The 26,025-nt window shown below is 37.1% G+C and overlaps 1 protein-coding gene and 1 long non-coding RNA gene across 5 annotated transcripts in view; both read left to right on the top strand.

The window, feature by feature from the left end:
• LOC144493523 (bcl-2-associated transcription factor 1-like) overlaps positions 1-21,356 on the top strand; it is a 48,461-nt gene extending 27,105 nt beyond the window's left edge. For 2 of the 4 annotated variants that reach the window (XM_078212570.1, XM_078212571.1), the window contains exons 7-13: positions 5,114-5,219; positions 5,519-5,603; positions 7,371-7,552; positions 9,607-9,787; positions 14,862-15,017; positions 15,842-16,057; positions 20,907-21,356. In XM_078212570.1, the coding sequence (XP_078068696.1) occupies positions 5,114-5,219; positions 5,519-5,603; positions 7,371-7,552; positions 9,607-9,787; positions 14,862-15,017; positions 15,842-16,057; positions 20,907-20,921 (941 nt within the window). In that variant the 3' untranslated portion in view covers positions 20,922-21,356. The remainder of the gene's footprint in view (positions 1-5,113; positions 5,220-5,518; positions 5,604-7,370; positions 7,553-9,606; positions 9,788-14,861; positions 15,018-15,841; positions 16,058-20,906) is intronic. The other 2 variants (XM_078212572.1, XM_078212574.1) reach the window with 2 other exon arrangements.
• Positions 731-4,203, top strand: LOC144493524 (uncharacterized). Its single transcript, XR_013497757.1, has 3 exons — positions 731-836; positions 2,058-2,155; positions 4,188-4,203. It is a non-coding gene; the product is annotated as an uncharacterized LOC144493524 (long non-coding RNA).
• Positions 21,357-26,025: the final 4,669 nt, after the last annotated feature.

Below are 26,025 nucleotides of genomic sequence, written 5' to 3'. Positions count from 1 at the left end.
TGACTTGTTGATGGAAGAATACGATTTCTGCCATATTGAGACTTAATCTAATTCTGATAGTTCAGGGCAGTAATGTGGAAGTTCTTTATCTGTCCCCTCGCGTGGATGTAAAAGATCCCATGGAAATAGTTGAAAAATAACAGGAAAATTCTACTAGTGTGCTGGCCAACATTTATCCCTCAACCAGCATTATAAAAACAAATCCTTTGTTCATTTATCTCAGTTCATTTATCAAGGTTCCTGGAACCTTGCAGTGCACATATTGGCTTTTGTGTTTCTCCATATTATTAGCAGTGATTAAATTTTATTAACTGTGATATACTTTGGGACACCATGAGATTATGAAAGGTACTATACAAATGCAAATTATTTTCCCAGATAATGGGTAATAAACCAAAAATGCATTCAAAGTGATGATTGCAAATTAGTGTAAATAATTAATAAGTAACAATATAGTACATGAAAGAAAATCGGCATGGTGACAATCATACATACATAAGCATTACCACATTTAAAGCAATTGGTAAAATTAATGAGAAGCCCAAGGTCCTGTTAGCAATCGTATTCTATTGAAAATAAGTTTCAGCAACCTTTTCGCAGTATGCATTTTTGAAACAATTAAGTTTTTTTTTGTTGTATTAAATGCTTTTACTATATTCAAGTTTACTGACCTCCAATTAGCTCCATTTCTAGGCTGTAATTTTCAGTTTTCCTCATTCTTCCCAGGAAAGTGACTTGAAATGGAAATATATGCTTTACATGAAATTGAAACTTTTGATTTGAAGCGTCCTGAGATGTACACTCCACAGGATGTGGGAAGAAAATAACATTTCAAAGTATTTCTGTTCATAGAATTGCTAAATATAGTTTGAATATTTGTTAATATAATTGATATTGAGATATATTGAGAATCTGTACACTAGATACACTGCTTTAATTCATAATCATTCAGAGATGTTTGTCTTTTTAAAATCAACCTAGTTTTGTAATCTAAATAATTGTCAGGTGAGAGTAATTTCATTAAAATTGAGAGGATAGATGGATGGGTTAGCTAATTAATTACTCGCAACATTCTAATTCTAAGGCTGGGATACATTATTGGAACAGAGCAGAAGGTGCTTTCTTTTGTATCTGAGTGCTTGATGCTGACACAAGTTGCTCAGTAGTAATGCCATTTTGAGTTAAAAAGGAAAGTACAGGAAATATTTTTAAAATGTTCAAGCTCAAATAGATTGCACTCCACTATCTGCACTCGATGTACCCCACCACCTGCAGTCGATTTATCAGCTTTAAATCCTTCCTGTTTAACCATTATTTTTATAATGCAAAGTGTGACTCTATTTATGGGCTGGTGTCATTAGGGGGAAGGGGGATGCTGACTCATTTCTGTTTTGATGGTTGTCAGTGGCTAATGAACTCTGTGCAGCTGACATTATGGGCTGGAATTTTACCGCCTCGCCCGTCCGAGGCTCGTAAGGTCCCGCCCGAGGCCAACGGAGAATGCCGTTCTTCCAGGGCAGGCGTGCCGGTAAAATTCCGGCTATGATGTCTGCACTGCAAAATTGTCATTTGCTACAGAAATAGTGCCACATTTCTGAATGCTGATTCACATTTCATTCGTGAGAGATAAATCTAATTGTTTCTCCTCTTTCACTTCGCCCTTTGAAATGTCCCCACATTTGCCCTATCTGAATGTAGGAGACCATCGGTGTTAAATTTCAATATTGATACATCATTGGTTTAAAGAGTGGTGCTACTTGTAGATTCCCTCTTTCATACATTTCTGAAGTTTTAAAGATATCTTGTAATAACAAGATGTATTTCACATTTTTTTCCCATTAGTTTGATCAAAACTGATATAGTTTCTTACTTGCACTACCCATAACTCTTTACCATTGATAAAAGGGATGAGTATTCATGTAGGAAGCTCTGGCTACTACACATGGTGTACTGGTATACCCTCAAAGATGATTGAACATAGATTTTTCACACAGTCTAGAACTAAATTTTTTACTTGGCCCAATGATAAATTAAGTTTGTGTTGTTTCATCTACTAGGTAAATCTTCATTCACAATGTTCTAGAGGCTATTGTATAGCAGGTTATAAGAGCTGAAAATTTAACTTGGTACATCTCATGCTTTTTGCAAAAAAACGGTAAGTTCCTGTGAGGTACTTTGTATGCAATACACATATTCAGACTTCTCTTTTAAACAGTTATATTTTTGCAGCCCAACAATATTGTGCATAAGTGCAAGTGATTCCTTTTAAAAAATGTTATAATGGTATTTAAGTTAGCTGCTATGCTACTATAAATGCATAAAATCACTTTAGTTAATCTCTGGGATTTATCTGTAAAACTGCCATACAGCTTGATGTACTCCTACAATGTTTTGCTTAATATTATGTGTAGTCTACAGAGCTAATCTGTGAAATGAAATACTTAAATCAGTTTTCATTGCCTTGTATTACATCATAGATTGAACATTCTGCTTCATAGGTTACTGAGAATATTAAAATAAGAATGTACATGTGCTGACTTCTAAAGAAAACTTTGCAGGTTTCTGAACATTTTTCTGATTATGAATGGGGACAAGGATCTGAACAGTGTTCACCTGTATCCAGCACTTGATGATTTAGCCTTTTTTTGGACAAGATGAGGTGGACTATGTAGGCATCCAATGCTAAACTCAAACTTTCACTTCAATGACAATACTAATGTAGAATAAATGACATTGTGCAATTTGCTTACTCATGCAAACTAGCAACTTTTAATTGAGCAAAATATATATAGTGGATTCCTGTCATTTTTCAGTTTGTCAGCTTAAAATTGACACTTTGAAGAGATTGAAATTTAACTCCACACTCCAGTATTAAAAGTTATTTTAAATAGTTCTTTTGGAGTTTGTATATTTTATTTGGTACTGTAGGTAAGTGTAACTGGAATGATAAGGAACTGATATGCATGTAGCTCAATTTCTAAATAACAATTGACCAGCATTGACCGATTTCCATATAATTGTAAAAGTTAGGTTTAAGGTAAAGAGCAAAAAATATTCAACTGTCTTTAAAATTCACAGCTATCAAGTAGATTTTCTGCATGCACTAAAGTTGCAGAGAATTTCTTGTAAGAAACTGAAATGTAAATGGAAAGATTAACAAAGTACTGCTTTTGCATTTTCAAGTGTTGTTTTCTTTATCAGAATACTATTGCTTCCATTTTAAATAAAATTGATTTTAAGATAGTAGCCTGGTAGTTAAAGTGGTGCAATGTACAGCTGTTAATTAGCTTCAGCCTGTATTGCAGTTTTAATAAGGAGGGTTGCTTAACTTGGGGATAGGACTGTAGAGATCACTTTTTCCATAAAGGGGCATATGTTTCATGGTGGATTAAGCAAAAATTGACTTTGACTCAATCTGTGTATCTGGGGTGAGATCTCTTAGCTTTTCTTAGGGGTGAGCTAGAGATGGAAGAAAAAAATGTAATTGTTTTGGAATAGCTGAAATGTAGCATTTTTCTTTTGGAATATACTTTTTTTAGAGATTTACAAAACATTACTATGCTTGACTTTCAAGCACCTAAAAAGACCTCCTGTAAAAGCTATTAAACATATGTTGCTAACTTGGGGGGGAGGGGGGGGGGGGGACTCTTTCATCCTCCCTTTTTTTGATTTTGTTCATTAGTTGTGTAGTAATGTCTGGTTGAATTTTGGCAATTTTAAAAATATTTCTTTTTGTAAGTAAGTGTAATTTTTAATTTAATTTTAAAGAAAAAATACTCAAGAAACAAAGTTCTGAGAAATCTATAACATTGTGCAGTTTTGTTTCAAATGTAATTCAATTTAGCCACCTTGTACAATATTAGAATATTACCTAATATGTTTTATAATTTTGCTGTTTTTGAACATCATACTCGACAAACTGTAAACCTACAGAAATGCAGAGAAAATTTGCATCTAAGAATTTCCCCATCTTTACTCGTATTATTTGTCAGAGAGGAATATATGTACATGAAATTGATTCTTTAGAATTTTTAAAGTCCATCAGTCTTTAGTCACCGTGATTTTTTTTTAGTGAAAGTTATGAAAATAAAATACATTATTATGTTAGTACACCAATACACTGTTACAGGTACAGTTTTGTGCTGAGCTAAAAAGCCCAGTGATGTTTTCTTTTTCATTGCAAATAGGTCATGGCAATCCTGGGATGTGTTCATGTATTGAAATTCCAAGTCCCATGTTAAAAAATATAATAACGGTTGAAAGATACAGATGCAAAAAACACAGGCAAAGTTGAAGCTTCTGTCTTCCTGGAAAAAAGGCTTATAACTGAATTGCTAACAACAAAATTCCTCTGCACTCCTTGTTGGGTTTCATGGAATTATGATCGAGGCACTACTGTTGTAGTGACCCATTGAAGTGTTTATGGTTGGTTGTGAGGCAGTTTCTGGATTTCAGGCGGTAAGTTTTCCCATAGATATTGTACTTGTGATTTTATTAACCAGTTTTTTCCATAGCCAAGTTTGAGACAGTTGAATAATTTTTCTTGTCAGATTGAGAAAGGGATATACTGTTGATCAAATTCAGAGAGTCTGTTTGGCATTGCTAACTTTAAAAATCATCCAGGAGTGGGGGAAATTGTTTTACTTTTTGAAAAGTTACTGCATATAAATAGTCCATCCAACTCCAGGATAAGCTTTCACAAGTGTTTGGTGATAAATGTACCCATTGCTCCAAGCTAGTATACAGTATGGGTATGGCAAAAATACCGTATTGTAAATAACTTTTGTTCACTGACAATTCAAAATGCTGGAGTGTCACCTTGCATGTAGTGCAGCAATTGAACTAAAGGCAGTTGTAAAGCATATTTGCTGTTGCACTTTACAGAGTTTGAAAATTGTACTGTCTTAAGGTGTATGAACATGGTTCAAATTATCACACTGAGCCTAACATAGCTAAGAATGTAATCTTGCAGCCATTGCATTTACTGCATGATTCCATCTATCTTTTACTTCTGCCAGGTTTCTTGAATATATACTAACATATCTTCTCAAGAATGGAGTTGCTAATGTGAAAATAAATTAACTGAACAATATTTCTCCTCTAAAACCAACAGAGCACTATTTCAAGTCAACAGGAATGACCCTCAATGAACGCTTTACTATGTATCAGAAGACCGCAGAAGACCATGGAGCCAGGCAGAAAAGTCCTGAAATCCACAGGTATACAGTTGCATACTTTTACCATTCTAGGTGCTAAAATTCTAAAAGTCATTGGCATTTTTAGTAGACAGTAGCTAATTGTTGTATTAATCTGTCAGTATTTATCCCAGGGTGAAGTGTTTAGTGTTTAAACTGCAGTATTGCACCTTTTTTACACTAAAGGGAGTAATCACCATGAACAAGGTATTAATTTTATCTCGTAGGATGAGGGAGGTGTGTAGATGGCAATATGAAAGGATGACTGTAGTTTAATTTTTGCCACAACACTGAAGTTTCACTATGTAACTGTTGACCTTTAGGAGAATTGATATTTCTCCCAGCTCTCTACGAAAGCATACTCGCATCACAGAGGAAGATGTAACCTCTAAAGAAGACAACCGAAAGGTGAACAATTATATCACAGACTTTCAGCTTTATCAGTTGTTAATTACATGAGGTATTTTAATTTTTGGTCTATTTGGAGATTTTTTGAATGCATACTGGTAAGAATTATTGGAACAGGAAAGGGTCAGTAACCCAAAAATCCTGTTCATTTTTCAGGCATAATCCAAGTTGCCTAATCTTATGCCACTAGATGTCTCTTCAACCCATTTATACCTTATGATGTACTGCTCTTTCCTGTTGGCTCTGCGTTTAAAAAAAAACTTGCCTCGCGCATCTCCTCTAAACTTTCCCCCCTTTCTTTTACCTTGAACTTATGTCCCCTAATAATTGACAGCCCGTCAGGGAAGTGTCCTTGGCCCAACTATTGTCAGTCACTTCATCATTGACCTCCCCCCCCCCCCCCCCCCAATCATAAGGTCAGAAGCGGGGATGTGAACTGATGATTGTACATTGTTCAGTTCCATTCCCAAATGGGATACTGAAGCAGTCTTTGCCCGCTTGCAAGATCTGGGCAACGTCCCAACTAGGGCTGATAAGTGCCATGTAACATGTACACCACACAATTGCCTGGCAACGACCATCTATTCAATATCCTGGGAATAACCATCAACCAGAAACTTAACTGGACAAGACAGATGAATATTATGGGTATGAGAGCAAGTCAGAAGCTGGGTACTCTGTGATTGAGTAGTCCCTTCCTGCCTCCCCACTGCCTGTTTACCATCTACAAGGCACAAGTCAGACCCTGGGTGAGTATAGCTTGAACAACACTCGAGCTCTACACCACCCAGGACAAAGCACCTCCTTTTGATTGGTATCTCATTAACTACCTTAAAAATTCACTCCTCCACAACTGGTCCATGGTGGTTGTAGTGTGTACAAGTTGCATGGTAGCAACCCACCAGGGCTCTTTGCCTGAACCTCCCAAAACTGCGACCGTTACCACCTAGCAAGACAAGGGCTGGAGGCACAGAGGAATGCCACAAAATGAAAGTTCGTTTCCCCTTGAAGTCACACATTTTTGGAAATATATTGCTGTTCCTTCATTATTCTGGGTCAAAATCCAGGAACTCACACCCTAATAGGGGAATACCTTCAACACATGGACTGCAGTGGTTCAAGAAGATAGCTCACCATCACTTTCTTGAGGGCAATTGGCATTGGACAGTAAATGGCCTTGCCAGTGGTGACCAGATCCTATAAATGATTAAAGAAAAAGGTTTTTTTAAAATATAGTTTCTCTGTTTGTCTGCCATTTCTTGAAATCTGATGACTGTCTTTAGCAATTTTTCCTCTTTGTTAGTGGAGTCAAGTTGGATGGGAAGTAATGAATATCTGCTATTTCATTGTCCTAAATTCCAACCTCCCACTAATTTTCAAGTGGATCAATACTTGCTTTCGCTCTTTGTTTACTGTTTGAAATTTTTTATTATTTGAGATTTTTGCAAACCTGCACTTAACATTTGATTTCTATCAGTATAATTTACCATGCCTGCCTGAATAAATTTACTTATGCTTTGAAAATATTTTCCATGTTTCTAATTTTTAGTCAGTGGTAAATCATGGTGATTTGAAAGGTCAAAGAAATCTTCAGTAACGTAAATACTGTATTAAAATTAAACCTTGTTGTGGGTTCATGTATGATATGTGTTTACAAAATCATTATTTCAAATAACACAGCTGTTTAGCATCAAATTAATTCCAGCCACGTGAAAATGTTCTGTCGTTTATTGCTTACAGTCTCAGTTTTTTTTGTAAAATAACTAGGCAGAAAAAAAATTGAAATGTGATCCAGTTGACTTGCGCCATGATATTGATCGGCGTAGAAAAGAGAAAAGTAAAGAACGTGAAGGTTCGCGAGAATCTAGTACATCAAAGAAGCTTTCCTTGGAAAAATCAGGGAAAGATCATAAAGAGTACAAAGATTACAAACCCTTCAAGGAAGGAAGGTGAGATTGTCTTTTAAACTCTAATTTTGTTAATTTGCATTTGATCAGTTTTAGATTCTCATGTCATATTTAGCAGTAGTGGGGATTTACAGTAGTAATTTGAGCATTTGTTAATAGCAACGTTTTCTGTATAAATAAAATCATGGAATAGCACATCAATATTGAAACTGGAAAACTGACACATTGACAGGGATTATATAAAAAGATCAAATTTTTAATTTTCTAATAGTGATTTATGCAGTACAGTACTTCATATTAATACAGTCAGAATTCCAAATATTCCCTTGTCAGCTTGCATTTATTTATAGGAAAAGGGAGGGGGGGGGGGTGGTGAAAGAAATAACGTTGCCTGTCTAGGTTTTTCAATCTGTTTTGTGTAGGTTTTTTTAAAAAAGCTTATTATTATCATCAGTGTTTTTCCATTTTTGCAAATACTGCCACAAATAACATACACTCAAATCTGGTACAGTATAGCTTGATCATTTCTCCGTGTATAAATATAGAAAAAGACAGGAGGAAACCAGTGCGGTTGGTTTAGTGTGTTCACGACACCCGGTGCTTCCACATACACAAAAAAAAGGACAAATGGCAGGATGGGGGGGCAAAGAGGATAAAGCCATGAAAACATGGCAAAGTGGTGCACAATCTCATGTATAGCAATGCTATATAGCCTATGGAATACCTTTTTAAGAGTAAGTCAAATATTACGGAATCTGTATATTTGAAAAAGAGGCCCATACTTTTGGGAACGCATCCAATTTGCATCAGAGTAGACAGGTTAGGAATTCCATTGGGGTACATTCTATGATATTTTGTATGCCATTCGGAACAGAAGGAAAATCCACAAGCACATGATATTCTTCTGCGCAGTAAATGTACAGCCTTTTCTCATTGGTTTCAATTATCTATTTGGCTGGGAGCCCCAGAAACAAGAACAAAGGATCAAACTTTAAGGCTATATCAAATATCCTCTCAAGCTCTTTAAGTATGCCTAACCAATAGTATTAACGCTTATTTATTATTGTCACAAGTAGCCTTACATTAACACTGCAATTAAGTTACTGTGAAAATTCCCTGGTCGCCACACTCCAGCGCCTTTTCGGGTACACTGAGGGAGAATTTAGCATGGCCAATGCACCCAAGCAGTACGTCTTTCGGACTGTGGGAGGAAACCGGAGCACCCGGAGGAAACCCACGCAGGCACAGGGAGAATGTGCAGCCTCCACACACACACACACACTGACCCAATCCTGGTCCCTGGTGCTGTGAGGCAGCAGTGTTAACCACTGTGCCACCATGCCGTCCTCAGGTCTCCTCATCATTATTCACTGAGATATCTTTTTCCCCAAGATCGCAGAGTCCCTAGCATATTCACGCACAATCAAGGACATCATGTGTCATAAAACTTGCTGAATAGTTGCTTTGATTCCATAGATATCAGAATTTTTTCCACCTGGATACACTTACCATCAAGATGCATAGAAACTAGAAGCAGGAGTAATTTGGACCTTCAAAAATGTTGAAGTCCCTGAGTTTGTAAATATCTGAAAAGGAGTATCTCAGGATATTAAGTTGTTGACACAGTTGCTCAAAAGATAACAAGGAGGCACCATTAAACATGTCACCCAACCTGATGAATCCCCTAACCTTCCAAATATTAGACCTGAATAGGAGAGCAGAAGTCAAATTAAATCTTCCTTCCAACTCACGGACCATCCTCCAGGCTCTGAGTTTTAATGATTATTGGATTTTCATTTGTCAGGCACAGTCTTGAAATCTTTAAGAAACAACAGTTTGTAAGGAGTACTCAGACTGGCCAGCTTCAATATCAAGCCAAATGGAGGTGAGGTGCCCTCTTACCCACTCTCGTATAAATCTAAGATGAGAGGTGAATTGATAATATTCAGCAACCCACGCCCCCACCTCCCCTGAACTAGGTTATGTAGGTTTAATCTCTGACGTTCTGTTAGTGGTAACAGTAAATGGATTGTCCGACAATCACTTCTTCGCTTTTCGGTGTGCAGGAATAATTTTTATTGATATATTTCTTGTAGCAAGCATAGAAATAAAGATCGGGACCATTCCAGCTGCTCTTCCTCCTCCTCTTCACCTGAACCCCACGAGGATAGAGAAGGCAGAAAAGAAAGGGATGATGGATCGAGTGGTTTTAAATCGTTCCAGGGACATACAGACAATCCAGTTTTTCAAGGGCGAGGAAGACCTAGGGGAAACTTTGTAAGTACATCGTGATGCTGAGATTTTGCTTTTGAACAAGCTCATCAAGTAAATTTTTAAAAAACTCTTTAAAAGAGTGTCAAATACTGAAACAATATGATTTCATTTTCCTCCTGGTATCAGCTGACCACTGAAGAACAAGATTACTGTTCCTGTTTTCCTAATTAGGATGACATGCTGAACCTCTAAATAATAGTGGTTTGACTTCAATGTATTTAGGTTACGCTTTATGAATTATTTGAAGGCTTTGGAGAGAGTGCAGATAAGATTTGAGAATGCTTCCATGGATGAGAAACCTCAGTTCTATGGATAGATTGGAGAAACCAAGATTGCTATCCTTAACGAAGGACATATTGAGAGATTTCTTAGAGGTATTCAGTCATGACAGAGTAGATAGAAACTTCCTACTAAATGAAGGGTTGAGAAACAAAGGAGATGGATTCAAGGTAAATGACAAATGAACCAAATGCAAAATGTGAAGAAACTCTTTTACGTAGTGAATGATTAGGATCTGAATATACTGCCTGTAAGGGTGGTAGAGGCAGATTAATTTGTGGCTTTCAAAAGAGAATTGAAGAAACGCCTGAAGGGATCATCCCCACCCTCCCCCCAGCAAGGTAGTACCCCCCCCCCACACACACGCACTCACACCTCTTCCTACCTGCCTGCTGTCCCTAACCCGCCACCCAAACCCTCTACCCCAATACCCTGACTTGCCTCAATCCAGGATCCTTTAGGCTGCCTTCTTGGGACTGGTAATCTTGACAGCACCCACTAATGAGACCTAGGTGCCTCTGGGACCGCTGGCCAATTGGATTGGTCAACAGCTCTCATGGCTGAGGCCCCTTGCCCAGTGAGGGACAGAAGTCCTACTGCCAGGCTGTTAAGATTGCCTGCTCCATGTTATGGCTTTGGAGCAGGCTGGCATGGAGCAAGACGGCTTCACGCTGACTTTTTTTCCAATATGCAGCCTAGTATTTGAAAATAACATTGAATCACACAGCTTGCATTTATTAAATGCCCTCTAACACAGAAGTACTTCCCAAGGTCTAATACTGGTGTTATAAGAAAAATTGGATGCTGAAGCAAAGGTGGAGATAATAGCAGGGGTGACCAGAAGCATTGTTTGTTAGCTGGGATTTAAGGATGATTTTAAAGCAGAGGAGGGAGGTGAAGAGGGCAGATGTGTGAGGAGGCAAATCCAGAATTTGAGCTATAGAACCATATTTAACCTTTGTTTAAGTCTGTTAGTTAAACTGGTAAATGCTGTAAAGTTATTTGTCATCTCATTGAATATGTTTGAGTGCCACTTTAGAAGCAAGTGTTACACAGCATAACTCCCTGTAAAGCTGCTGGAACTGTCAAAGACCAGTGGCCTTTGGGTTTTCTGGACAATCAGTAACAGCTAGTCCCAGTGGTTTGAAAGTTTGGTTTGCACCTAGTGTTGAAAGGCCTGCAGTTCTGGAATTCAGTAGCACTGTTCCAGTACGGTATAAAAGTGCTTTAAGTTTTGCTTCATTTATAATTATTTTTAAAGTTAACTCCCGTCTCCTAATGTAGTTGGGATCATGCTGTTTTAAGCATGCACAATGTCAGTGCGTAGAATGTGTTTTCCGGTCAGTATGAAGTGCGATCACTAGCAATGTTAAAAGTCAGTGAATTTGAGTGTTATTCAATAGAATATGGATCGATCTTGTTCAACCTATGTGGTACTCACTGGCACAGGAGTTCAGGTTATACTTACACTGGGAGACTGCAATGATTTCTAATATCTGAGTGATTAAAGATGGAGAAAACAAGATATTTTCGAATTCAACAAAAGCCAAGAATATCTTTGGGGCTTGGCTGCAAGCAGATGTAAAACTGCTTGGAAATGTGGTAACATCTATAAAATTTAAATCAGTTTGTGGTATCGGCAAGGATCTATTGGAGAAAAGCTTGTATTAGGCAGTTTATTCATGTGCAAAGTAAAATTGTACTATAATCCATTTTGTTTCCACTAATAACTTCTGCATCTCAAAAACCCTGCCACTCCATTGAACTAGCTTCCACAGCAAACATAATTGAAATAGAGATAAGTTAATTTAGCAGATTATGTAAATGCTGTTCATATTTTGATTAGTTCATCATTTCCTTATTTTTAGTAGCATTGAATCTGAGTCACCTCCAGATATGAAGTGAAGCATTAGTATGTAATTTACTAACAAACCTATGGTTACAGATTTGCATGCAATATTACAAGAAATTATAAATGTGAACATTTTGAATCATTGTGTCATTTGGAGAAAATTAATGTGTTGTACTCATGGGTCATGCTGCACTTGCAGATAATACCTTTTCAAGAGTATTAATTTAATTTTCTAAAATAAGAGTTTAAGAAATTATCAAGCCAATATGTAAACATGAAGCACTAATAAAATGTAATGCTTTAGTACTCTTTTAATCCTTCGATCTAGATGAATGATTTTCAAACTTTACTGTGCAAACAAAAATTGGCATACTACCTGGTGTCCCTGACCACTGGTTTCATGGCCATTATCTGTGCTTGCAGAAAATATTTTTTATTAAAGAGCCGCAGAAATAATGTTGGTAAAGTCAATAAATATATAAATCTCCTGACTTTGCACATCTCCGATGATACAAGGAATTTAGTTAGAAAACCTATGAATTTGGAGCACTTTTTTTATTTTCTGATCTCCATAGAACACTTTGTCAAAGACATTTTTCGTCTTTGGGTTTTTGTATATTTTGAAAGTCTAGCTACATCTCAACATTAATATTTTATGGAAACTAAGAATCTTTGAAGTTCAGAATCATGTATAGCTTTGCCATACAAAAGGTGGGTGCTGGAATACTGAAATAAAAACAGAAAATTCCGGAAATACTCAACAGATCGACACTATCTAATACTATAATATCCAGAATTGACATGAGGTAAACATGAATTAACAGGCTCGTTCTCCAATGGTCCAACATTCACTTTAGCTACTCTCTTCCCTTTTATACACTTATAGAAGCTTTTGCTATCCTTTTTTATATTTTGTACCAGTTTTCTTAGTGGGTAAAATATATGGGAGTAGGCCCTGGGTGGGATTGTGGTCGGTGCAGACTTGATGGGCCGAAAGGCCTCTTTCTGTGCTGTAGGGTTTCTATGATTTCTATGATTTCTTTCATAACATACCATTGCTTTTTTAATTTTTTAGTAACCCTTTGTTGGTTTTAAAAGTTTCTCAATCTTCCAGCCTGCCACAAGGCTGAGGAGACAGTTGCAAGAATTGAGTAACAGAGTGACGAGAGTTGACCTGGCAACAGTCGTGTTACCACCTGCCCCATCGGCCCTGGCGTAAAGTGATTTCAACCCCTCAAATATTGCTCATCTATTTCGGCCCCCTTCTTTATGCCTAAAGATTTGGTCACAAAAGCTTGACTTTTACATATTGTGTGGTAACCCTGTCATCATTTCTAATTGTACCCAGCTTAACTAATGAATACTATTATGTAGTACAGTATTTTTGATCTTGGTTTTGGAGAATTAAGTAATCAGCAATATTGAAGAATTTACCCCAAACCCTAGCGTCTATTTGAGTGAGAATATTGACTGTACATTAAAGTTTATGGTCATTTCCTAAAGAGCAAGTTAGAGTTTGATGCAGAATTATGTTCATTGTTCAATGACAATGACTAGCATGTAAACAATATGAAAAGTATGGCTTCCAAGCCTCATTGTTACACATATTAAAAGATTTGAAAGTAAAGGGGTGGCACAGTGGTTAGCACTTTTGCCTCGCAGTGCCAGGGACCCAGGTTCGATTCTAGCCTTGGATGACTGTGTGGAGTTTGCACATTCTACGTGGGTTTCATCCAGGTATTCTGGTTTCCTCCCACAGTCCAAAAATGTGCATGTTAAGTGGATTAACCATGGTGAATGTGTGGGATTATGGGGATTGGGAGGAGGAGGAAGGGGGCCTGAACTAGATAAGACACTGTCAGAGAGACGGTGCAGACTGAATGGGCAGAATGGCTCCTTCTGCACTGTAGGGATTCTATGATGAGCACCGTTTCAGCTCATTACTATTCAGTCATGTCTAAAATTGTATCTGGGGCAGTGATCCATACCAGAGTTGTGCCTATAGTGCTTTTTAAAAAAAAATCCTTCAATTTTGAGCAAAGCTAAAGTATTTGATCAATTTATGCATTTAAGATGTGTTTCTTTGTTGTATGCTCTAAAGAGTTCATAATGTGTGTAGAAAAATAATTTCTGGTGGCTTAACATGTAGCAGAATTTTTTAAAGTCATGCTACCCAATCTGCAAGTGAATCTATTTAAAATATCTTTCCAGATGCTTTCAATTGCACCAAAATACAAACTGCAGTGATATTGAACTTTTATTTAACTGCTTTAGGGTAATGAACTTTATTAAAAACATGTAATGACCAGTAGAAAGAAGTTACCAAGCTACATGCTGGTAAACAAATGCTGATTGCCTCAGATGATTGATTGATCAAGGATCATCTGGCTGCAAATATCTGCTGTGTCTGAAAGTTAAAAGTGTGAGTCTCCGTGTAATATTGAAATGATTCAATTTGGTGATTCATCTGGTTTACAATACTTGCTGAAACTCTGAGATTGCTCCTTTGTAATCTCTTCGGTGTCCATTCTCTATGTACTTAATTTCAGGATACATAACTGCAAATTGATATTATACAATTCTTTTTCAAGCAGAAAATATGTTTTTAATTATCCTCACTGATGCAGGATGACTTATAAACCACTACGCAGGCTATCGAGCACTTTCATTGAAGTTATCAGCTAATGAAATAGAAAATAAATGCATAATGAAGGCCAAAGAAAGGAAAAGAATACAAAGTTTTACAAGCAGAAAGTATGAAGTTTTGTTATAATAAAGTTAAACTAGGTGATGGAAATGACAGTGGTCTATATTTTCTCATACTGCCATCAAGCTCCTTGGCTAGCTTTTATCCTTTCCCGCCCCTTTGATTTCTTACTTTCTAAAATACTTTAAGGAAATGCAGCTCAGAAAGCATCTAACAGATTCTGTGCTTTGAACATTTAGCAGTTCCGAATAAGAGGTGGCAGAGGGAGAGCCAGAGGAAGTTTCTCTGGTTCAAGTACTGTTTCCACCAGTACTACAAACCCAAATTTTCAAAAGCGATCCAAGGAGGAAGAGTGGGATCCTGAATATACTCCAAAGAGCAAGAAATACTTCCTGGTGGGTATTGGCAGTCTATTCTAAGAATTTGTTGTTTTTTCCCCTGGATTTGGTTATAATGGTTTAGCAAGAATAAGTGGGGATTTTGTTAGCTTTTATACTAAATTAATATTGTAAATCTGCTCCCCCTGTTGTAATCTTTCTTCAGTCACGGGGAAACAGTGCACATCACTATCATTAAAATAGACTTGTAAATGTCAGCGCAGAATCATAATTTGTTGAAACTTAATTTGAAAAATATTCAAAAGTTTTGAATCATGCAAGTATTTATTAATGGTTTCCCAGAGTCAATGTTGCTGCTATTATGCATGGATCATCAAATAAGGCATGTTTTAAGGATGGCTAAAACGCTGACATGTTAACTCTCTAGGTCTTTCTGATGAGACCATATTCTTGGCTTTGGCTACAGCTGTTATGAAATATTCTAATCAAGAAAAGAAGTAGTAGGTAGCTTCCACTCTAATAATTGACCTCACTGCTGATGCTTATCAAATTTTCAATGTTTATTTCATGCCAGCTCCAAGAAGTCTGTTTAAATACTTACATTCTCAATTGTCTCGTCATTGCTCATCTGCAGTATTTTGCATAGTGTTTCAGATGGCTATTCAGATGTATTTGATAAAGTTAGCATGGAGCTAGTGCATATTTAAAGAACTAGTTCAGACTGTTACCCTAGCCAGTATACTTTTTAATGGCAGGTTTGCATGTGCCTGTTCTTACCTTTACAAGTAAACTACAATCTGGTGGGGAATTCCAGAAAAAAAAAAGAAATAACCTGATTAAAATGGTGAAGTATTTCCTGTTCTTTTCTCTCTTCATGGTAGCATGATGACAGAGATGATGGGGTGGATTACTGGGCCAAAAGGGGAAGGGGGCGAGGTACTTTTCCAAGAGGACGTGGGCGATTTATTTTCAAAAAATCGAGCAGCAGTCCAAAGTGGACACATGACAAATATCAGGGAAGCGATGAAAAGGAGGAGGAAGAAAATGGAGGAATAGAAGATGAAGAGGAGAGAAAGGACAGACACAAAGAGGAAAAGGTATATCTTTTTTGGTGAGACCTGGATTAACACTTAGATTTTTTAAGATTTGTGTTTAAAGATGCTTAGATGAGATTTCTGTTTCCTTTGACTGCCCTTCACATTTTCTTCTGCAGTTGGGAGAGGAGGTGGTTCAGCCCACAGCCTCACCCAGATGGACACATTAGTAGCTGTTTTGATCAATGCATCAGGAGGTTAACCTACTGAGGTAGAACAGTCTGTTTCCCTGGAGTGCTTAAGCTGGTACTGAGGCCAAGAATTGAATAAGAATGGCTAAAGACATCTATACCCATGCTGTGATAACACTGAACCACCTTTATCTGATTTAATTTTGAAATTGTGTCATATTGTGGTAAATTATCCAGATTTAGTTGAGCATCTGTTCAGGTAGTATTTTTTTAAGCTGCCAGCAGAAACATGACTGTATTCACATCCTTTTATCCACATTCTTTAGGCAAAAGTTTGCCTAATGTATTTTCAAACTCAAAGTGGTGCCTAATTTGTTGCTTCGAAGAACAGGACTGTTTTTAAAAGTTTATTATTGCATCAATCTTTTGCCCTCCGAGATTAAATATTAGAATGCTCCATTGAAACATTTGTTTCAAAAAGATCAGACACTCTTAATATCGGTTTCAGTTTGGCAATGTATTACGATGATCTGATAGTCATATCACACAAAGCAGAGCTGAATCTAAATGTTTATTTGGCCAACTATCTGCCCCAATACTGGCTGATTGTGGCAGCTATCACTGACTGTGCAAACTGAAATTGAAAATGACATGTGGGACAGGAGCCCTAAATAAATGTGAGAATGACCATTTCTGTATTGTGATTATTTCTTGGCCTGCCAGAATTGTCCATTCATACAGAAAACTTAATAATACAGAAATTATTTGTATCAATAACATTCCTGTGATGTAAATAAAAAAACATACTAGGATAATGCATTTTGGTAGATTGAACCAGGGCAGGACTTACTCAGTTAATGGTAGGGAGTTGGGGAGAGTTACAGAACAAAGAGATCTAGGGGTACATGTTCATAACTCCTTGAAAGTGGAGTCACAGGTGGACAGAGTGGTGAAGAAGGCATTCGGCATGCTTGGTTTCATCAGTCAGAACATTGAATACAGGAGTTGGGACGTCTTGTTGAAGTTGTACAAGACATTGGTAAGGCCACACTTGGAATACTGTGTGCAATTCTGGTCACCCTATTATAGAAAGGATATTATTAAACTAGAAAGAGTGCAGAAAAGATTTACTAGGATGCTACCGGGACTTGATGGATTGAGTTATAAGGAGAGGCTGAATAGACTGGGACTTTTTTCTCTGGAGCGTAGGAGGCTGAGGAGTGACCCTATAGAGGTCTATAAAATAATGAGGGGCATAGACAAGGTAGATAGTCAATATCTTTTCTCAAAGGTAGGGGAGTCTAAAACTAGAGGGCATAGGTTTAAGGTGAGAGGGGAGAAATACAAAAGTGTCCAGAGGGGCAATTTTTTCACACTCAGGGTGGTGAGTGTCTGGAACGAGCTGCCAGAGGTAGTAGAGGCGGGTACAATTTTGTCTTTTAAAAAGCGTTTAGATAGTTACATGGTTTTCTCTGGGTATAGAGGGATATGGGTCAAATGTGGGCAATTGGGATTAGTTTAAGGGTTTTTAAAAAAGAAGGGCGGCATGGGCAAGTTGGGCCGAAGGGCCTGTTTCCATGCTGTAAACCTCTATGACAGACATTGGTATGCATATTGGCTGTTTTTGGGGCACAATACAGGTTCAGTGCATGTGAACTTCCTCACTGTTTTTAGGTGCACCAGATGTTTGAGTGAAATCCATGGTGGGTCCATTTAAGTAAGCAAAGAAGGATCCTGCACCTGCTTCAGGACCCTTCTGAAAACTGATAAACTAGGTGGAGTATGTGCTCTGCAAGTTCCAACTAGTTTTTCTAGCTCTATAGCAGCCTAAATAGGATAATTGAGTAAATAGGACTTTAAATTGTTCCCAGCCCTCCAGTATCTCGCTCCTTCATTACTGGAGTTTGTGATGCTCCTTGACACATGTAGAATCCTTGGTTGTCATCGTCTCCATTCCCCCAATGGCTGAAATATTACTTCTCTGTTTACCCACAATTCATATCCCCTAATTCTCTAATGCCTTTACTTAGCTGCTCTTTTCTCAGCACAACTCCCGCTCACTGCATTGCTTCCAGTTCTGCAGATCATTTTGGGCCACTCCCACCCCATGTCACTCCATTCAGTTTCAATCTCCTGACTAGTTCTCCCCCTCTCTCCAACAACAAGATGGGATGATTTGATGGGGTGTCACTGATGCAGTGCTATATTTTAAAAGGCTCAGTTTTCCTGGGCTGTTCGGAAAACAGTAATTCTCTGGAACATTCAGCACCTGGCCGCTCAGTACATTCCATGTACTGTGCCATTCCACACAGGGACATGTGTTTAACACGCCTTATTTAAGTTTTACAATACTCAGTCTCACTGTGCTCAATAGTTGAAAATTTTCACACCGACTTCAGATGATTCTTTAATAGTTGAAGACTTCTGTATTTTGGAACTAAGATTTAGACTTGTACAACTTCCATTATTTTAGTCTTTCTACACTTTATTCTCTTTAACAGTTAGTTTTAAAAAATTGACTTTTATTTTAGTGGGCAATGGAGTGGTAAGGTTAAAATGAAATGTTTCCTTCTGCCCTAATAACCGGAGGTATCAACACTGTTAGAATACGTATGTTGACAGTGAAGTTGTATTTTAAACATAATACAGATTGGCAGTATGTAAAATGATAGGCGTGTATGGAAGAATTGGAATAATTATGTGTATAGTATGTTAATTTCAAGTTGAAACAGGATTTTCTCTCCAAACAGTAGTAATTAATCACTTCTAATTTTAATTGTATACTTTTTATTTGCTTTAATGCATTAAAACATTAAGTCCAAATGTTTGAATAGGAATTAAGTTTAAACATTTTTCTTGCATCTCTTCACATAAGTACTGAATTGAAGTTGACTCTTGTTTCTCTAACTCCTGCCCTTTTTAATTACTGTGGAAAAGGAGTAGAGAAGGGACAAATTGTATTGCAACAGCCTTCAGGTCTGCTGGTCTTTTTTCTCTCCTTCCTCCCTCTATTTTTCCACCAACTTTCTCCTCTCCTGAAAGAGTTGATTCTTTGGGGTAAGTTTCCATGGGCACTGGGGCCCCTGGAGTACTTGTCCTGCAGGACATTCATCATGTTTGAGGCTAGACAAGGCATTGGCCGGTTATTTGACCATTTCGGAGGGGACAACAGGGTTTCTGTGTAGGCTGACCCTGTCCTGCCCTTACATACTTCCTACAAGAGTTGCCAGACAACAATTAGAAGTATGAATCCAGCCTTAATTTCCCTTTAAACTTTGTTGCTAAGAGTCAGTGATCCTGTTGCTGCCCCAGTTGAGATCAATTAACTCGCTGGCCTTTCTCCTCTTAGTTTGAATGATTTTCAATTTTCTGGAAATGTTTCACTTCGTTAATAGATTAGTAGGATAACAATTACAATATTTGAAGAACAGATTACATCACATGCATAGGTAAGAAAAATTTGCAACAAAATTATGTTATGGTCTCCATCCAAACAGCTGATGGTTATTAAAATACCAGTTTACCTGCTAGCTTGGAGACTGTTTTTTAAAAAAACCTATAAAAGCTTCAGTGCAAAGTGTTGGGTGGTGTATTTAAACCCTTGTACACTTATTTTGTTTTAAAAGTACCCTTATCGAATGGCATTTTTATGGTAAAAGATGTATTGCTAAATGTTGGAGATTTTATTCCATTACTATGATGGTGTGGTTGGTCAGGTCAGTTACCTTTGTTAAACTGATAGTATTGCCCTAATTTGAATTTGTTTCCTTTGTTTGACAGAGATGCATGAATAAAATTGCATGTATATTATGGAAAAAAGTTTTTGATCATTCCTTAAGTTAGTTGTCTGAAGTTTAAACTGTTTCTATCATTTAATATTGTGCTCATGATTTTGCATTAAAACAGTCATTACTCAACTTGTGCCAACCAACTTAATTTGTAAGTTTACTATTTGCAAATGTGATTTTGGCCATTGTATTCAAGTCATTTGCCAGTTTGGTTATATTTGAAAAATAAACTTGAAATGTATATCCTAGTTATCAACATTGATCTTGTTTATTTTTAAACTGTTGTGTAAACAGCGATGTTTAACCATTCAATTTTTTGCATATTGACATGTGCCAATTTCAATAACAATTTACACCGTGCCAGACAAGACTCATTTACTGTAGTTAGGACAGTCTTCAATAATATGAAAGTCTGCTTTGTCATTTAGTTCTGATTACCCCTGAGCACACAGTAGTATGAATTTATTTTGAAATAATTAGAACTAGTTTGAAGATCACAGGAATGAGGGAGGATCATTGTATTGAAAATACAATGCTTGTTTTTAAATTATAGATTTGAATACATTATCATAAATATTGTAGCAGTTAAATGTATACTAATATATAGATAGGAGGGAAGATTACATGTAATGTGCTGATTTATAAATGAATTGTGAAGACAGAGCAACAGACAATTTTAGTGCGTGTGCTCCAGTAATACTTGAAACAATGATGACAATAAATTGTTAACCTGTAGGGATACTGCTTTGTTTAACAGGATAATTGCTTAATCACAAGGAGTAAAATGCATTAAAATTTAGTTATTTCAAAATGAAAATATTATAAGCTAGACTCTGAAACTTTAACTGCAATGAATTCTATATTACAAAGACACAAAATTCCAGTTTTTATGACTTCTGTGTTTTACAATTCATTTCTCCGTTTACTTCACAGGAACACCACATTTGAAACTGTTTCCATCAGCAGAAATGAAATGAGCATCTCCCCCTGAATTACATGTGGATTTTTCGTCAACTACTTTTCTTTATTGGCCTTTGATTTATTGTCTGACATTAGCTTTTAATTACATTTTAATGTTGATTGGGGAAAATGTCTTGGTAAACCTGAATTAAAATCTTCTAGTTTTGAAGGGTACCAAGTGTCTCATGTCTGATTTAATTGTTGGCTGTGAATTATCTATATTGAGTATATAGGCAGTATTTTTTAGATATTGATAACTGCATGGCTTATTGAAGTGGATGACAAAGATATACTATAAAAAGCACAGTTTCAGAAAATAAACATCTTGTATTTGGAGTAAATTTTGGGGTTTTTTATTGTAGGTGTCTGTATTTTGTGTCATTTTTTTGTTCTTGGCTTCTCAATAATAATTGCTTACTGAAACGTTTGCCTTGTCTGTTTTTTTCTTTAATAATGAGTTTTATAATCTACTGTTTCAGGCTGAATTTATGCAGGTATGATGCCCCGTATAACTTATCAATTTGTTTTGTAAAACCATAAGAAATAGGAGCAGTAATAGGCAATTTGGCCCCTTGAACCTGTTGTATATTGAATAAAATCCTGGCTGATTGTGGACATAACTCCACTTTCCTGCCTGACTCCCATAAGCTTTGACTTCCTTGCAGATTCAAAAAAATGATTGAAAATCATTGAATTGGTTACATGTTCCTTTTACTAGCGATGGTTAATAAATATTGTTTGGGTTTGTGTAATCTAAGCAGGTTGCCTACATAGCTGAGGAATGATGTGCAGTGAAGGGACAAAGATTGAATCTAGTTGGATTATTCAAATGTTGCTCAACTTGGCTCAATTGATAGCACTGAGGGAGGCAATGGCCTAGTGGTATTATCACGACTAATTTAGAAACTCAACTAATGTTCTGGGGACCCGGGTTTGACTCCTGCCACGGCAGATAGTAGAATTTCAATTCAATAAAAAATATCTGGAATTAAGTGTCAACTGATGACCACGAAATCATTGTCGTCGTAAAAACCCCTCTGGTTCACTAATGTCCTTTTTTTAGGGAAGAAAATATGCTGTCCTTACCGTGTCGGGCCTACGTGTGACTTCAGAGCCACAGCAATGTGGTTGACTCTCAAATGCCCTCTGGCAACTAGGGATGGGCAATAAATGCATGCCAGCATGTGATGCTAATGTCCCATGAATGAATTTTTAAAAAAAACTTTAGGATTCTTAATATCACAGGTTCAAATCTCACTCCTAGACTGACGTTCCAGTATGCTGTCCTTTCAGATTTAAAATTGAATCATCATCTGACCTAAAAGATATCTCAGCACTGTTCAAAGAAAGTGGGCATTCTGTCATAGAATATGAGTAAGATGGGTATAGAGGGATCATAGAATCCCTACAGTGCAGAAGGAGGCATTCAGCCCATCAAGTCTGCACCAATCACAATCCCACCCAGGCCCTATTCCCGTAACCCCACATATTTATCCCACTGATCCCTCTAACCTACGCATCCTGGGACACTAAGAAGCAATTTAGTGACCTGCACATTCAGCCCTTCAAGTCCACTCCAACATTCTGAGAGATAATGGCTGATTCACTTCAACACCCCTGTACCCCTTGATTTCTACATATTTAAAACTCGGTCTGAACATGCTCAATGACTGAGCCTCCACAGCTCTCTGGGTCATAGAATTCCAAATTTACCACCCTCTAGTCTCTAACCCTGTAAGAACTTTATGTTTAAATGAGATTTCTCATTCTTTTAAACTCCAGAGAATCGATTCAATTTTCCTCATGGGACAATCCCTCCATCCCAGAAATTAGTTTGGTGAAACTTTGTTACACTCCTATATATTTCTTTGGGTAAGGAGACCAAAACTGCACACAAACTCCAGGTGTGGTATCACCAAGGTTATATATAATTGCAGTAAAGCATCTTTATTCCTTTACTCAAATCCTCATGTAACAAAGGCCAACATACCATTTGCTTTTTTAATTGCTGTACCTGCACAGTGACTTTCAGTGACTCCTGAACAAGAATACCCAAGTCCCTTTGACGTTCAACATTTAAGAAATAGTCTCTATCTGTTTTTCCTATGAAAGTAGATAACCTCACATTTCTCCACATTGTATTCCATCTGCCAAATTTTTACCCACTCATTTAGCTTCCCAATCATTTGAAGCATCTTTACATTCTCCTCATGGCTCAGACTTCCACCTAGTTTTGCATTATCTGCAAACTTGGAATTATTACATTTAATCCCCACATCCAAATTATTGATATATATTGTAAAGAGCTGGGGCCCAAGCATTGATCATTGTGTGCCCACTTGTCTCAGCCTCCTAACCTGAAAATGACCTTTTTTATTCCTACTGTTTCTGTCAACCAGTGTAAAAATGTCTCAATCATACTAATTTGTAGGGTTCGTAGTTGGTCTGAAGTAATGTCAACGGATTATATTAACTTTTTTAAATAGTTGAATTTCTGCAAATTGGGACATTTTACAGGATGGTTGCTATTGCTTGTGAGAAACTACACTTAATGGATTTATTTTAAGTTGCCCGAGGGCAGTTGTATGCTGTCTTAATTGTACACTAAGAAGTCTCACAACATCAGGTTAAGGTTGAACAGGTTTATTTGGTAGCACGAGCTTTCGGAGCACTGCTCCTTCATCAGGTGAGTGACTCACCTGATGAAGGAGCAGCGCTCCGAAAGCTCATGGTACCAAATAAATCTGTTCGACTTTGACCTGGTGTTGTGAGACTTCTTACTGTGCCTACCCCAGTCCAACGCCGGCATCTCCACATCTTAATTGTATTGTGAGCTTTGAGGAAATGGCTGAAAGGTAGCTTACTTAGGATGACTCAACCCATACACCGATTTAATTGGTTAACCATAACTGTAGGGTAAAACATCTGTATTAGAGGAAAACATTTCTTTGTTTTGATATCATGGTAGGAAATATTATTAACATTTGTTCTTCATAGATGTGGGACTTAGTTTATGTTGAAGAGGATCTGACATTGATTGTAACTGCTTGTATCTAAATGAAATTAGTCATTTGTTCACAATGAAATTTAAACTGGTGGCCCAGGGAACAAAGAATGAGCATTTGTCTTCCATCTACATTACTCTGGTTACTGAGGTGGGGTGACACCCGCACCCTAAGATAATGAAAGGTGAATTTGGACTATTTCCAAATAAGGAATTTCAGAATAATGAAAATTGGGGATAAAAGAAAATTCGAAAACCTGAGTCATTGATGGCACAGTTTTACCAGGGTTTCTGTGGTAAGATTCTTCTGAGACACAGTTTAACATCACTTCAGAAATGGAAGAAGTGGAAAAATGTCGCCTGGTAATATCCTAGGAACTTGAGGCATGAAAGACTTCCATGTTGTCTTAAGTTTTTGTATATGTAAAATCTTGCTTAATAAATACAAATCTTGCTTAATAAATTCTACTTGATTCGTAAATACTATTTATATCAGGCACAATTGAGGATCAGACTGTTGGATAGAAATTAAGAATTCAGAGAAATTTTAGCTACAAGATTTTTATACCTCAAAACCCTAACAGTTTACATCAGTTCTCAATCCATGCCAGTATATTCCCATGTGCTCTAATTTTGTTTACTGACCTGTGGTGTGGGAGAGAAACAAATACTTTAATATTTTCCTCTGTGAAGACAAATATTAAAACCTCCCAGAATCAAGGGACTATTATAAATGAGGAACTGCAAGATATTATTCGTAAATAATAGTACTAGATAAATTACTGGACCTCTGCTGTGAGATCTTATCAAAAGATGTCTGAAAATCCAAATATACCACGTATTCTAGTTCCCCTGATCTATTCTGCTAATTACATCCTCAAAAAACGCCCAACAGATTTGTTAAAGATGATCTTCCTTTCATAAATTGATGTTAACTCTGCCCAATTCTACAATTATTTTGTGTTTTTTTTTTACATTTTATTTTAGATTCTAGCATTTCCCCCATGACCAATACAGGTCTATAATCCCTGGTTTTCTGTCTGCTTTCTTAAATGGTGGAGTTGCATTTGCCATCTTCTGTCGGAACCATTCCAGAGCCTCTAGATATTTACTAAGAAAATGTTGCAGCTCCTCATTTATACTAGTCCCTTGATTCTCCATTATTTCTGGGAGGTCTTTAGTATATTCCTCCATGAAAACAAACATAGTTTCTCTGCCATTTCCTTATTCCCCATTATAAATTCTCCCGACACCGCTTGCAATGGACTCCTGTTTGTTTTTAATCTTTTCCTTTTTACATGCTATTAAAAGTTTTTACTGTTTGGCTTATGTTTCTCAAAAAGCTTAATCTCCTTTGCAGAATTCTAAAATGCTCCCAATCCTCAAGCGTACCATTTTTTTTTGACAACTATGTAAATCTCTCCCTTTGATCTAACACAATCCTTGATTTCTTTTATTCGGCACAGTTGGGACTGCTGTATTTCAGAATAATGAAAATTGGGGATAAATGATGCATTAATTTTTTTAATGTTAGCAATTGCCTGGTTCCATCATATCTGTCAATGTAGTTTCCCAATCCTGATGTGGAGATGCCGGCGTTGGACTGGGGTAAACACAGTCAGGAGTCTACCAACACCAGGTTAAAGTCCAACAGGTTTATTTGGTAGCAAACGCCACTAGCTTTCGGAGCGCTGAGTGGGATCTCCCACTCACCTGACGAAGGAGCAGCGCTCCGAAAGCTAGTGGCGTTTGCTACCAAATAAACCTGTTGGACTTTAACCTGGAGTTGTTAGACGCCTTACTGTGTTTCCCAATCCACCATAGCTCCTCATATCTTTGTATTTTATTTGTTTAAGACCCTGGTTTCTGATTGAACTACATCACTTACAATCTAAAATAGCCCACTCCATAGTTGATTCCTCAACATACTGCTCGGAAAACCATTTCATACATTCCAAGAATTTGTCCTCTGATATTAGCATTAATTAGGTTTACCCCGTCTCTTGAATTGAAATCCGCCATGATTAGTACACTACCCTTGTTACACATGCATCTAATTTTCTGAATTATACTGTGATTTACATTACC

This window comes from Mustelus asterias, chromosome 5 (assembly GCF_964213995.1).
Source record: "Mustelus asterias chromosome 5, sMusAst1.hap1.1, whole genome shotgun sequence".
Taxonomy (NCBI): domain Eukaryota; kingdom Metazoa; phylum Chordata; class Chondrichthyes; order Carcharhiniformes; family Triakidae; genus Mustelus; species Mustelus asterias.
This window is presented reverse-complemented; position numbering and strand designations above follow the sequence as displayed.